Below are 14,797 nucleotides of genomic sequence, written 5' to 3'. Positions count from 1 at the left end.
GACTTCAGGTCTAAGAATTACCTCTAAGGACTAAATGAACACGCATTTTACAATCTGACTTTTGGTTCGTTTTTCAAGCAGAATTACATGCAATGGCTGTACGCCCAACTACGAGTTCAAATGCCTTTTAGTGATCCTATACTATTACACATAGTTTGGGAAAAGTGAGAACAGGCACACAAAAACCCCCCAACCTAGTGCAACAGCACCACCTACTGTATTAGTATCATGAATCCATATAGGAAGCAACGGCAGACAAACCCACACAACGCTGATGAAACATCACAGTAAGAAGCAAAAACAGTTAAAAACTGCTCTCCAGCCCAATTAAACACATGGCTGGATTTTATCCAGCATACGCCTGCTCAAAAGAGAGAGATAGTAAAGAGACTTCTTACTATTACTACCCTCACCTCCATGGCACACAAGGAGATGGAAACTTTTATAGCAAAGTGTATGGCATATGTCTGGCATACTGGGCATTAGTGAATCTGGAAGTTCAAACCTTTGAGATCACTCTGACCTGTTACATTAACCTAACGGCTGGGAACCCCGAAAAAATAATTAATGAGCAAGTTTTTCCAGAGTAGATGTTACTGCTATTTATTTAAGCATCAAGCAGGCAGAGAGAATGCACACGAAGCTGAACAAGCCCATCACTAGTGGCTATAGCAGGAAGGACATCCAGGATACAGAGAACTCAATACAGGCATGTGGTAATTCAAAAGCTTGCCCAGACCAGGAGACTCTTTTTCTAGAACTGTACTTCTTCTTTTAATGCTCCAGCTTCATCTCCAACTCCAGGAGCCAGTAACTATTTCAGAGCAGTCATCCTACTCCACAAGATAAGCTCCCAGGTTTAGAAAGGGTCTCAGTAGGCCTGTCAGCTTCCCAGCTTCGATGGATATGAATTTTCCATAGTTGTTCAAAGAGGCTAACTAGTCATAACAGGGTAGAAGCATGCCACTTAGCAGCATAACATACCTGGTTTAAGGTCATAGTGTATGATGGGCGGTTTGATTTCATTTAAGTATTTTAAAGCATTCACAATCTGCATGATAATGGACCGTGCCTCTTTCTCTGACATTAACTTGTGCTGTTTCAGATAGAAATCCAAATCATTTCCCTCACAGTATTCTAATACTGTACAAAACCTGAAGGCAAAACAGTAATTAAAAGAAGTCAGCCTAAAGAAACAAAAACATTTTACATTTACAACTGCATCTAATTCTTAAGTCTCATGTATATACATTCTCTCAACCCACCTCTACACAAACACAGAAAGACCAGGTTCACATCCACTTATACCAAGTTTATCCTGGTGCAGTTAAATTTCCTTTCACAGCAAAATTAAAAAGTCTTCCAGAAACTGCAAAATGAATTCAATTGTCTATATATTCTTGATCATGAAAGTCCCCTTATGGCACGTTACTTAGGCACAGAATACATCACAACCAAGATGTGATGAACAATAGGAATAAGCAGAGCTATTCCTAGGGGGTGCGAGGCCTGGGGCATGTCTGGCCCCATGCAGGGCCAGAGGGTGGCAAGCGGCCAGAGCGTGGAGCTGGCAGTGCACGGCAGCCATGGCAGGGCCTGTACGGCACTGTCCATGGGACCCCCAAAGCACGGGGCCCAGGCTGGTTGCCGCGATTTGCCCCTCCAGGGATAGCCCTGGGTATAAGAACTCAGGAACATAATGGCTCTAACAGGCAAGATAAATGGCCTGTCTAGATCTGGTCTCCAACAGGAGCCAATAACAAAGATTCAGAGTTAAGATGCCATAAAACCCATTGTGGGCAACTATGAACAGCTTGTCTATAGGGGAAGCTTCTTCACAGTCCCTGTCAGTCAGTCCCTACAGGCTGGCCTGAAGCACAAGAGTCCTTTATACATTTTCTAGCCTTTCTGTAACTGGGTACTCTCATTAAAGATACCAATGTTGTTTAGTAATCCCCACATCATGCCCAAATGATATAATGTGGCATATATCCAAAGGTGAAAAGTTCCCTATGACTAGGTCACTACGCTTAGTTGGAGCTATATATGGGAGGCAAATTGGTCAAATGCAGTCAAAAACGTATATCACTTACGAGTCAGTATCCAGTGAAAAGTAGTCATATAGCTTAACTATTCGAGGATGATCCAGTTCTTTGTGAATTCTGTACTCTCTACATGCATGTCTGGAAATAAAATACCAGAAGGCATTAGCAATACAGGTAGCAAATACTTTTGCTATCATTTAGCTCTGCAAATATAGCATCTCACTTTAGTTCTCAGAATGTTTCAAGCTGAAACACAAGCTCATTCACACTTAGATAGCTTAAGACTAGACACCTAAGAACTGCTCATAACAATCCTTGAAAACCAAGCAATCTGAGTGTGATATAAGCACTGGCAGTACTGCAGAATAACTAATGCTGTTTAATGGTTCTGCTAGCCAAGATAAAAATAACCTTATAACAAAGAGCGTTTGTGGATCCAAGAGAGAGAAATATAAAAGGCAGTAAAAGTTCTAGACAAGCAGGATAACAGGAGTCTAACCCACTGCATTAAGAAGCAAGTTTTACCAAATGCTCATGGTTTTTTGTACCTACATACACATGTTCCCAATCAGTTGCCCTAGAATATTCAATAAAGAAGAGAGGGCAGCTTTTGGAAAGCACATTCCAAATGAGCACATCTGGGGTGCTGGGCACAAACTCTTGTCCTCTGCAAGGAGCGACAGCCAGATGTTCTGAAGGGTAGTGCACTTACATGTTCACTTCACGACATCACTCATGATTCAGAACACAGCAGCACACCAGCAGCTTGCAAACACTCACTCACTTTTTTTTTTTTTTTTTGCACATTTCAGGCATTTCTAAGATGCCCATAACTTTTATATATGGATACCAAGGTGGAAAGTGACTTTGCAAGTGGGAGGAAAGGGAGGAAAAGGAGAATGCTATGTAGCTTCCATGGATAGCACAGAGTTTCCATTAGTATGTGGAGACAGCACAACTTCACTATATTGTAAGCCAGCCCTCTGCTTGACAGCACCACTTACTTGTGGTAATTCTCTTTCTTCTCATCTCTCCAATTTTTATTTAACTGGTGAATTTTCACAGCTACGTATCTCTGTTCTGTTAAATCAAACGCCTAAAAAGTGAAGAGGAGAGGACAAAGTCAAAATTTCAAGACAACCCTGCAAATGCAAACAAGAGATTCACACCACTTCCAGTCCAGGGCATCAGTATTACAACAAACAGACAAAGAAGAAATGGCATTAGAGAAATAAGGTTAATTAATGCAACAACCTATTTTAAAACGTGATTTAAAGAATCTATCTTTCAATTTACCTGTTGATAAACTGGTGTACAATACACACTGTACCAGTGACTGCAACACTGATCTAGCCAGTAAAAGCTACATTCAGATCACAAAGACCAAACAACAAGAGTAACTTTATATCACTGGATTAAGATTGGAATTGAGAGAAAGGTCTTGCCACTATTTCCTTAAACCCTTCAATGGCTTTGCTACACTTAATTATAAATCTATTTTTATTTTATATTTAAAACATTTTCTGAAAACTTTTATTAAATAAAATGCCTTGTCCTTGCGACGATCCACCCATGAGCCATACACAAAGTCATGGGATCTGGCTCATGGGGAGCCAGCGGCTCTGGCTGCTGGGTCATGCTGGACATGTCCCAGCCTGTTCTGCAGCTTATGCCAGCTCCCACCCTGTGCACCCAAAGCAGCAATGGGTGAGCGCCCAGGTCTGCAGCTGACACTGCTGCATCAGCTGCAGTTCCGGCCAGTAGCCCCAATCCCTGCTGGAAACTTGAGACAGAGAAAGGGAGAGAATGTGGCCCATGAGAGGGCACTAAAATCATTAAGTGGCCCTCTAGCTAAAACAACTGCCCACCCCCGTCCTAACCCTCAAAAGACAGAAACTGGCTTAATATCTGACATATAAAATGTAATAGCCCTTTTAAAAAAAGTGTTAATACTACACCACTCTTTTGTTAGCCATTAGAGTTCATACAGTTACCTTTATTTAATTTTATTTAAACATTATTTATGTACTACTAGAGTGCATATAGTTAGTATCTGAGGATGCAGGTGCTTGAAGTTATTGATCTTTAAGCAGCTTAACCTGCTCTAAATACTATGCATCTAGATTTTGCAAAAAATGTTTAGCATGTACATAATCTTGATTTACAAGGAAGCAAGGAGATTACTCAATGTGTGTGTAAGGCTTCCTAACTGAGTGTCAATGACTTAAGAAATGAAGGCTATGCCACCTAACACTGCAGCATCCCCCTCCCCAGCTTACCAAAAATGTTTGATTCACAATCTCACTGTAATGTAACTATGTTAAATATACCAAAATATCTCTAACACCTGTTTAGGTATGAGGAATAGCTGTATAATGTCATTGTTCTGGTAACACTTGCAGATGCCAGTGTAAAAATTCCTATAACATTTTCTTCAAAAAATCTAACTTATGAAAATCAGAGCACTAACTAAATATCAAGCCTGTTGACTAATCAAATCCAGATGTGTCATGTGTGTCTACCTCCCTTCCTCCACATCCACACACCATTTGAGAAAACAAGTGTCAGATTTTGCTTACTGCAGCATTTCATCAGACTCCAATACAGAAACTGATTAACTCTTCAGACTTACCTTATATACTTCACTGAAACCTCCTCTACCCAGAAGATGTAGCAACAAATATCTATCATTTAGCGTTGGGTGATCTTTAAATCTGAGGAGGATGACATAGTTTTAATCAACACCAACAAAGGGAAGTGCCATCAATACACTGCAACCGATTACAGCTATTACATAGCTTAGAGCAGGGGCGGGCAAAATACGGCCCACAGGCCGCATCTGGCCCACCAGGCTATTTATCTGGCCTGCGGGGCACCTACAAATTTCAGAAGATGAACATTCATCTGCTCCAGGCTCTCTGTCAAAGCTGAAAGGAGCCAGGGGAAACTAGCAGGAGTCAGGAGAAAAGCTAGCCTGGTCCTCCCTGTTCCACCCCCCACCCCACAAGTCTCTGCCTGTCAGAGCTGGCGCACGTGTGTCCGTGCAATGAGGGAGGGGGAAACAGAGAGACCAATAAGGGAAGGGAGAGAGTGAGAGCAGTGAGCAAAGCACAGTGTGTGTGTGTGTGTGTGTGTGTGTGTGTGTGTGTGTGTGTGTGTGTGTGTGTGTGTGTGTGTGTGTGTGTGTGTGTGTACACACACACACACACACGGGAGGGAGAGGGAGAGAGAGAGAGAAAGTGTGTGTGTGTGTGTGTGTTTGTAGGGCGAGTCCCACATGCACACCCCACCATACACAAGCACCCCCACCCCGCACTGCCATACAAGCAAACCCCCGTACCCTCAAGTCACCCTCCACCCCCACAAACCCCATACATATCCACACCCCACATACCCACATGCTCCCTCCCTCCACACACCTATCCACACCCACAGTCCCCCACAAACCTATTCCCACTCCCTCATGCCCCCACACGCCCACAGTATACAAGAGTAAGGTTTCATTTTAAGCGATTGTGTAATCACCTCTATGTACACTACACAAAAGCATGTAAATCAGGACAAGAGTATTTTTTTAAAATCAAATTAATGAATGTTGTAGATGTTTGATTTTTAGAATATAATTTGGTGTTTTTCTGGTTCTGAGATGGCAAAGCCCTTGCTGAAAGGAGTATATCCAGGGGCAAGGGAATGGGAATCTGGTCCCAACATGGTAACCAGGGGCAGGGCACCTGTCAGGGGGCAGGGCTACCCATGCAGCCCTCAACAGCTTGCTAAAACTCAGTAAGCGGGCCTCCGCCCAAAATAATTGCCCACCCCTGGCTTACAGAGAAGACACTTTAATATTAAAGATTCAAAAGCATAATTAAGGATTTATCAGTGATTGTCATGCAATTTGACCATTTCTCAATAATGCTGCAAATGCTTTCAAAATCAGGTATAAAATTCAACATTTGACTTGCAATGACTTCTGACCTGCCTTGATATAAACACGAAATTCAAGTTCTTAAGCATGCTACACACTCATTACTAGAAGTAAGTGTCCTGTGATAATTTTAGCATTTCTTGAAAAGTTAACATTTGCTACTCTTGCCCCCATGCCACCCTTTGCTTACTGTGAATTATCTTCATTGTGTATCCTTTTCAATTCCCTGATATGTAAATTTCTAACCCTTTCTAGCCGTTCCAACTCTGCCTGGATCTCTGCTTCTTCCTGCATTAAAAAAAACAAAACAAAACAAAACACTGTAAAGTTAACAGCTTAACCCAATTTATAGAAGTACAACTGGAACATCACTTGCGGATGCAGTTATTGCTCTAAGATGACCTGTTTGGCAGAATAAAGACTTGTTAGCCAATTTCAAGCTAGTAGGTAAAGGAGGAGCAGAGAGCTGGGATGTTTCACTCAGAACTGCTTCTATGGAAGCAGAGACAGATTTTGTGAAGTACTCTTCTTGAATGGATATTTTAAGTGGCAGATATTTGCAAGGTATATCCAGAACCCTGGGGCAGCCTTTTTGCCAGGCATGCCACAAATTAAGTCCCATGCCTCTCTCAAATACCACTCTGATCCTCTTTTCTTGCCCTCTCTCTTGCATTGCCTTTTGCTCCCTGCTCTATCTGCCGCTGTGTTGCCTGCCACCTCCCCAGTCTGCTACATGCTGCACACAGAGGATACCAGTTAGGGTGGATCCGATTTAAAACAAATCAATTTAAAGCATGACTTAAATCGCTAATCAGGAAGCTTCAGTTTAATCATTGTTGTCTACAAAAAGTGCATTCTTGTTGTTTGATATAATTTTAATACATATTATTCACAACTGAGATGAAGGTTTTGTTTTTAGAAGGTACACACTATGCATTTTAAAGCAATAATTTATTTTGGTATTTTTCAGATTAATTTTGAAGCTACATCAGAAAACTGAATTATAATTTGGTTATTTTATTTACCAAAGCTAATTGAAGCAGATACTTGTGAAGTCATTGGGAGGTGAATTCACTAAATTGATCATGGATATTTGGGGGACATTTTTGCCATGCTGTATTAGGAGGACATCAAATGAGCAATGCAGCCATGCATTATCATCTTGGGGCTTTCTTCTAGATTTCTTCTCGTCTTTGATTTCTTCTCTCTTTTATGGCCTGGCAAGCCTGCTGCCATAATAGGTTTCCCCTTCTATCCTACCATTCCCTCACTAGAACTAAAATCAAATGGAGAGGATATACTCAGAAACTTATTCTTCAAGACTTCTGGAATATTCTGCTCAAAATGTTTCTCTCTTGTTTCTACTGCCCCACCCTCCTCGCATTTATCTCCAGATTCCTACTCTTTGCCCAGATATACGCTACTCTCCACAATCCTCTATTCATTTAACTTCTTGAAACTGCACTTTTAGAAAGAGGTAAGGGCTTGACTTTGTGTACACAGACTTGTAGAGAGACAACTGGGCTGATGGGTAGGGAATCAGGTCTGTCCTCTCATCTCCATATACTGCTGTTAACAAGGATGTTATCTCTGGAAACACAAATCCACAGTCTGAGAACTGAGACTAAGCATCACAGGGATGCTTAATGGGATCTTCTAATCTGAGCACAGAGTCCCACTGGGTACTAATCTATAAAGGAACCTCTGTGAACCCTATAAAAGATTGGACCCTTAGTATAATCCATGGCCTGTTGTGATCTATAAAACACTTTTCTAAAAAGGTTACATGAATATATTGTCTCAAATAGTATATAATTAGAAGTTATAATCCCTATTTCATGATGATATCTTAGTTTTAATTTAAGATATGTTAAAGTTCTATCTTTATATAGGTTTGTTTTGGGGGTTTTTTTAAAGCATCTTTAAAAAAATGTAAAAATACGATTAAATCAAAAATCTGATTTAAATAAAAAAAATCTGTGGGTTTTTTGATTATTTTTTTAAATTGCTGATTTTCATGCACTCTGCTATTTGTGCTGCTCGTGGCACGTGTGCCACAGGCTGGCTACCCACCCCTGGTCTATTCTATATACTACGACAGGATTTTCATCACTTGGACAGGATTTCAAAGCTCAGGGAAAAGTGTGGGACTTAAGCTATACAATTCATTATGCATGGTTACAGAACTATCCCATTTGTTTTGAGATAATTAGCCATGTTAGGCTGAAGTCAAACAAAGTAAGGTAGGGTGGCTTTTGCCTATGAAAGCTCATGCCTCTCTAACCCATTTGTTTGGACTTCATCTTTTTTCATCTCAACTTTTTTCTATTTTCAGGAACTAAGAATGAGCCAGTCACCAAAAAAAGAGAATGGTCAGCACAGCCCCAGATAGGGCCACAAACCCAGAACATTATTTCATGCTTATGAAGGCCAAGTTCCAAACAGACTCCTGTTTTGGGCTGCAGATTAAACACTGATGATAAATAGATCTGAGAGTAATCCATTTATAGAGAGTGAAAGCTCTAGGGTAAGTAAAGCCTAGGCATTCTTAGGACTACATCATTTAATTTTGGTCACCAGTCTCTACTGCAGTGGCTAAAGTGGCAGTAGCTCTTATTGGCAAAGTATGATTCCCATTGCAGCTAGTATCACATGCCTGACCAACCTGAGTTCCTTCTATAAAGGAGATGGGCTTTGTGGATTGGGGTAGAGCAGTGGATGTGATGCATCTTGACTTCAGCGAGGCTTTTGACACCGTCTCCCACAATATTCTCATTAGCAAGTTATGGAAATATAGACTAAAGTACTGTAACACATGGATACATAACTGGTTGCATCACTGTGCTCAATGAGTACTCACTGAAGGCTCAATGTCTAGCTGGGAGAGGAGGTACCAAACGGGGCACCCCAGGAATCTGTCTTGGGTCCAGTATTAATATTTTCATTAAATTATTTGGATGATGATATCAAGTGCAAGCCTAGTGAATTTGTGGATAACACCAAATTAGGTGGAGTTGCAGATGCTCTGGAGGGAAGGGCTAGGATCCAGAATAACTTGGATAGACTGGAGAAATTATCCAAAAAATCAATCAGATAAGATTCAACAAGGGCAAATGCAAAGTCCTGCACTTGGGACAGAATAATTGCATACACAAATAGAGACTGGGGAATGACTGGCTAGGCTGCAGTACTGCAGAGAAGGACCTGGAGGTTACACAAGTTGAATATGAGCCAACGGTGTGCTCCTGTAGAAAAAGAGACCATTGGCATACTGGGTTGTAGCACTGCAAATCAAAGGAAGTGATTCTTCAGTTCTTTTCAGCACCCTCGAGGCTTCACCTAGAGTACTGTGTCCAGTTTTGGGCCCTCTACTTCAAGAAGGACATTGAGAAATTGGAAAGAGTACACTGCAGAGCCACAAAAATTATTAGAGACCTGGGAGGCAGAACTTACGAGAAATTACTAAAAGAGCTAGGGTTATTCAGTCTGCAGAAGACAAAACTCGGGGGAGGGGGGGGAAGAGGGGGAGAGGATTTGATAACAGTATTCAATTACCTGAAGGGCAATCAGAGAGAGGATGGAAATGTGCTTTTCTCCAAGGCTGTAGGGGACAGGACCAGGAAAAATGGCCTCAAGATGCAGAAGAAGAAATTCAGGTTGGAGATTAGGAGGAGCTTTCTGACTATGAGGGTGGCCAAGTCTTGGAACAGGCTACCTGGCAAAATTGTGGAATCGCCATCTTTGGAAATTTTCAAGATCAGATTAGACATAGACACTTGGCTAAGATGGCTTAGCCAGGGATGATCCTGCCTTAAGTGGGGGGCTGGAATAGATGACTGTAACTGGGAGCACAGCTATGAGTGCATAGTTCCAGGAGGTTCATGAGTAACAGCCTGCCTGTTCAAGGGACAGAGCCAGCTGAGGGATGATTGCTGGTCCCAGAGAAAGTTAAAAGCTCCAGCTTCCAGGGAGGGGAACTGAGGGAAAAAGGGAAGGCTATGTGGCTGCGGCAGCTCAGAGCTGAGGTGCCCTCTCCAGGTCTGAGGAAGGACTGCAGTTTGGATTTGGGTTTCTCCAAAACCCTTTATTATTTGTATATGCACTTGTTCTGTTATGGATGCTGGGGTTCTTGTGGGGACAAGTTTGCCCCAGGAAAATAAAAGCTGAAACGACAACCAGCTACAATAACTTTATGAGGTCCCATCCAACCCTACTTTCCTTTGATCCTGTGATCAATGGAAGTAAGGGTAGGTGAAATGATCTAGCATAGAGAAAGGCATATAATTCAGCCAAGGATCTACAACTTGTTAAAGCAAAGTTCAATTGCAGAAAACACACTGGAAGACAAGCTTCTGCAGACTCCAGCAACCCACTTGCACTAATCCTGTTTATTCTATAGGGGCTGAAAGGAAACTCTGCAGCCAAAGGTAAAAGGTAGCTTTCCTCACACCACAGCATTGTAACAAAATTCAGTAATGCTGGTTAAGTAGGATTGGGAGTTGGCCAAAAAATTAAGAATGTTCTCGTCTTAGTTTAGTTTTTGTTAACACAGTATCTGCCAGGTGGTTTTTTTTTTTTTAATTAAAGTTTTCAGAAAACATGCACACATCATTGTAGTGATTAACAAATTAATAAGGAACCAAGCAATTACGTAATACTTGTTTCACCTGCAGATAGGACACCCGCTGAAGCCAAGAAGATTGAAAAATGGACATCTGGTTACTTGCTATTAATTACCTGAAGTATCCAAAGGTGCCTAACAATGACCTTACCCTTGTTCATAAGGATGGTTGTTCTTTTCATAGCAAAAATGTGCAGAAAGGCATGTTTATAAGTTTTATTTTATATATTTTTTTATCTTTTTATATATGCATCATAATTAATTTAATAATTTAGTGGCACCCAATATTTTAATTAATGTTTGGGGTCAAGGACACCAGGAAAACTTTGTATTATAATGCAGACAACGAGTGGGTTAGTTATGCTGACAAAAAGGGTTTTTCCTGCCCTTTTAGTATTTTGCAGACCAGGAAAATCATAACTACATCAAACGTATGGCCTCATTTACTGAAGCTATGAGCACCTTTTCCTTGATGTCTTTGCCCTCAGGAAATACGGTAAAGGAACACTTATTTCTCAAACAAGTTACAATCACTTCTACATAGAGGCCTAATACTGTTCAAATGTACCTTAACCAATTGCGATTGAGAAGTCGTTTCTGGAGAAATGTTCTTACCTTTTTAAGATGACCTAGTCGGAGTTTGAAGATTTCCTCCTGTTCATGATATTCAGCTAATGTTAACCTGTGTGAATGTAAATGTGATATCTGTGAGCTACATTTTAGAATGTATGTCTATTTTAAACAAACTCCTGAAAGGGAAATGAATCTTTAAATTCAGTCAATTTATAATGGACGGAAAGTGTTCAGTGCATCCACACTGAAAGCATACCCTTTATGTGATGGAAGGGAGCACTGCCTACCTGCACTCTTCAGGTTTGACAGATTGGTTGTAGTTGTCTTACACTGTATAAAATCTCTGTTACATTAGAATATTCATTACTTGACCTGCTGTGCTAGTTGAAATTGAAACCTAACTCATCAATAGCATGCGTTTCATACAATGAAGTTTGCTCTTAAAAAAAGAAAACCAAAAGATACTGTAAATGTTTAATGTTGCAGAGACTTTCACTTTTTGAAAATGGCAATTATTCCATTCCCTGCGACAGTATTACATCCAAATTGATCTGGGGCAAAAATTTCTGAGCATGTCCTATTTTGAGCAGAGGCCAAGAACAGGAGGAGGGAGAGAAATAAGTGCAAAAGGAATCCAAGGAAAGTAATTAACCAAGAAAGTATAAAGTGCAACAAAAACTTGAACTCAAACTTAACTAAGTCAGACATCACCATTGAGTACATTAATGAAGTCTGATGGGTCACCGCAAGGTTTAAGTTAAAAATTGAACTACTACACTGGTTTCTCCCATTACCACAAAGCAATGGGAGAGTAAAAGCATGGTATACTTGGGAATAGTTTAACGCTGAGTATTGCATACCAAGCCCATTATTTTCTTCAGGAATAAGATGCTCATATAACACTGTTTATAGTTCTTTGCTATATTTTTTGCACCAAAAGAAAGGTCAGGCCATTCCCCTGGACAGTTTGTCTGTTAACAATACAGTGCCTGCACCATAGCGGTTATGCCTCTACAAGCAGGTAAGGGAAAAGAACCCATCTTAAGGTTTGGTGCACTTAGCTGACTGCTTCATTTTCAACAAAATATTTTTTTAATGTTGACAAAGACCATTTTTTTAAAAATAGGTTTTTAGTTTATTAGAACATCCACATTTTCAGCAAACTATCATGAAATTGAAGGATCATTTACCAAAGAAGCTGTAAACAAACTGTTCGGGTACATTAGTATAGTTATTGCACACTAGCTAAAATAATGGCTTGAAGTGAGTTATATCAATCTTCTAGACCAGTGTTTCTTAACCCAGGGGCTGCGACCCAAAAGTTGGTGGCAAGAATATATGAAAGGGTCATGAACAAACTTTATATATTTTTCTCCTTTAAAGGAGAAAAAAGTGCAGGAAACCATGGCTTTTCCCTTGCAAGTATGCAAGGGACTGCTTGCCCCCCTACACCCCCTACACACCGCCCCCTAGCTCCATACACCCACCTCCTGCCGCGCACACTGTGGGGCTGGAGTCAGGGGCAGTGGGTTGGAAGTGAGGGGCACTGGGTCGGGACTGGCCATTGATGTTTACAAATGGGTCCCGGTACAAAAAAAAAAGGTTAAGAAGCACTATTCTAGACCGTATACATGCTACTGGCAAGGAACAGAGACTAAGCTCAGACTATTACCAGCATGGAGATAAATATTCACGTGTATGAACACTATACTACTAGATACTGTGAACAGTCCCACCCCTTTCTACACAGTAGCTAGCAGAATCATAAACAAATTTTGAAGCATTTGAAAGTGATGTAATACATCACTTAAGAGGTATTTTTTCTATATTTGTAATGAGATCTCCTACTTCAGTGTCACAATGGTGGAAATTAAACTTCAAACCTGCAGATCAGACCATATAGACTCTACCTCTCTCCTGTCACTGCCCTTTACAGATGTCCCAACTCCATCCCTGCTCCTAGCCACTAAGGCTATCCTTCCCCCTTGCCTAACAACTTGCTAGCACTGTGCTGAATGTTAAAAAAGCAGTCTCTTTCTCAGTCTTGCACTAATGCACGTCTCTTTGCTTCATCCACTGCTGGCCTCACCATGCCAAGAGATATTCAGGTACAGAAAACAGTAAAATACAACAGGGAAAGAAAGAGGCAGGGCACAGTAGTAAGGTATCTAGCTGTCTAGCACTGTGGTCAGCAACGTTTTTGGGCTGCAGGCTAACATGACCCAGTTTGAGTCAGAAATAAGTGGGTGTTTTTTGCTGCAGCGGCATGGGGAGAGTGACTAATGCCAAAACCTCCTACCATGAAAGCCCCATGTCCACAGGCCTGATCAAATGGCTCTGCAGACTGGATCTGGGCCACAAACCACAGGCTACCACCCCATGGCCTATACTGCCTTCTAGATCTCATTACATTTGCACAAACACATAAGAAATCACCACCAATTAAGATGTAAAACTTGGGAGTAGCGTTTCCTAGTTAATATACCAACTCTTCTGATGGTGTTTCTCCATTTCAACTACAGTTCAGCTAAAGTAAAGCAATAAATCTAACTAGTATTTGCCAGTTCTGCCACGGTACAAGTCAATGTATTTAGCCCATTGCTCAAAATGCAAGTTCTCCTTGAAAAAACAAAACAAAAAACTTTGTGAAGGATCATTTTGTTCCAAAATTAAGATATTAACTGTACTAGAAAATAACCGATTCCAACAATATTTACACAATGACTCATTTAGCAAAAAAGTTAAGCATATTGATAATTCTTTTTTGAGACAGACTATAAGACTAGCTCTCTTGAGAAAGGAGCTGACCTGAATTTAAATCAGATCTAATTAATCCACACTATTCTGTAAAGCAAAGTAAATTTGAAATTAAAAGAGGGTTTTCCAGATTGAACATTATTTTCAGGATGCTTTGATCAGTGGTTGATATTTCAGCATCAGAAATGTGAAACCACTTATTCTCTAGGGTAAAAACATTTCCTAAAACCTCATTCTCTAAAATTGCAGACACAAACATACATCAAGCAGGCAATTTCTTTAAAAAACATTAGTATGCTGACTAAAGACAAATTCTGTTTACTCTACCCTTACAAGTTTTTTCTTCCAGATCAGTGGGGGGAAATGAATGCGTCTTGCATGCTACAATACCTAGATCCAAAAGGAAAAGTGAACAGAATTTCAACCGCAAGCTGTAGACTGCTACCAACTGAAGTCAGAGCTAGAACGTAGTTGAATATGGGCTTCAAGAAATAAAATCTGGTTTTCCAACCAGTTGTGTCCCCCTGCCCTTACAGGGGCCTTACCTGGGGAACCATGGTCTAGACTAAACTAATGGAAGACTGATACATAACAAAAACAAAAGACACTTGTACTTGCAGCAACATCATGACTCACTCTCAAACTGGAAGACTTAATTGGGGTTCTGCAGGCATCTGCCTTGGGTATAGAACTGTTTAGTGTTTTGATTGACTTGGATAGTAGAAATACACCTACTACTTTAACAGATGGTATCTATCTGAGAAGGGCTTCAAGCACTATGGAGGACAGATTAGAATGCAAAATGATGTCGACAAATTGCAGAAATGGTCATAAACAAACAGGATGCAATTCAGTATGGACCAGTGCAAAGCACCC

The 14,797-nt window shown here is 40.7% G+C and overlaps 1 protein-coding gene across 1 annotated transcript in view; it reads right to left on the bottom strand.

Annotated features, from left to right (window-relative positions):
* Window positions 1-14,797, bottom strand: part of TLK2 (tousled like kinase 2) — a 63,750-nt gene that overhangs the window by 7,295 nt on the left and 41,658 nt on the right. Inside the window, exons 13-18 of the mRNA XM_006017824.3 lie at window positions 11,207-11,273; window positions 6,161-6,258; window positions 4,678-4,759; window positions 3,050-3,141; window positions 2,094-2,183; window positions 985-1,154 (exon numbers count right to left, since the gene is read on the bottom strand). Of these exons, the coding sequence (XP_006017886.1) occupies window positions 985-1,154; window positions 2,094-2,183; window positions 3,050-3,141; window positions 4,678-4,759; window positions 6,161-6,258; window positions 11,207-11,273 (599 nt within the window). The remainder of the gene's footprint in view (window positions 1-984; window positions 1,155-2,093; window positions 2,184-3,049; window positions 3,142-4,677; window positions 4,760-6,160; window positions 6,259-11,206; window positions 11,274-14,797) is intronic.

The sequence above is a fragment of the Alligator sinensis genome, unplaced genomic scaffold, assembly GCF_000455745.1.
Source record: "Alligator sinensis unplaced genomic scaffold, ASM45574v1 scaffold444_1, whole genome shotgun sequence".
Lineage (NCBI taxonomy): Eukaryota > Metazoa > Chordata > Crocodylia > Alligatoridae > Alligator > Alligator sinensis.
The sequence above is the reverse complement of the archived record's forward strand: the minus strand, read 5'-3'. Positions and strand labels throughout refer to the sequence as shown.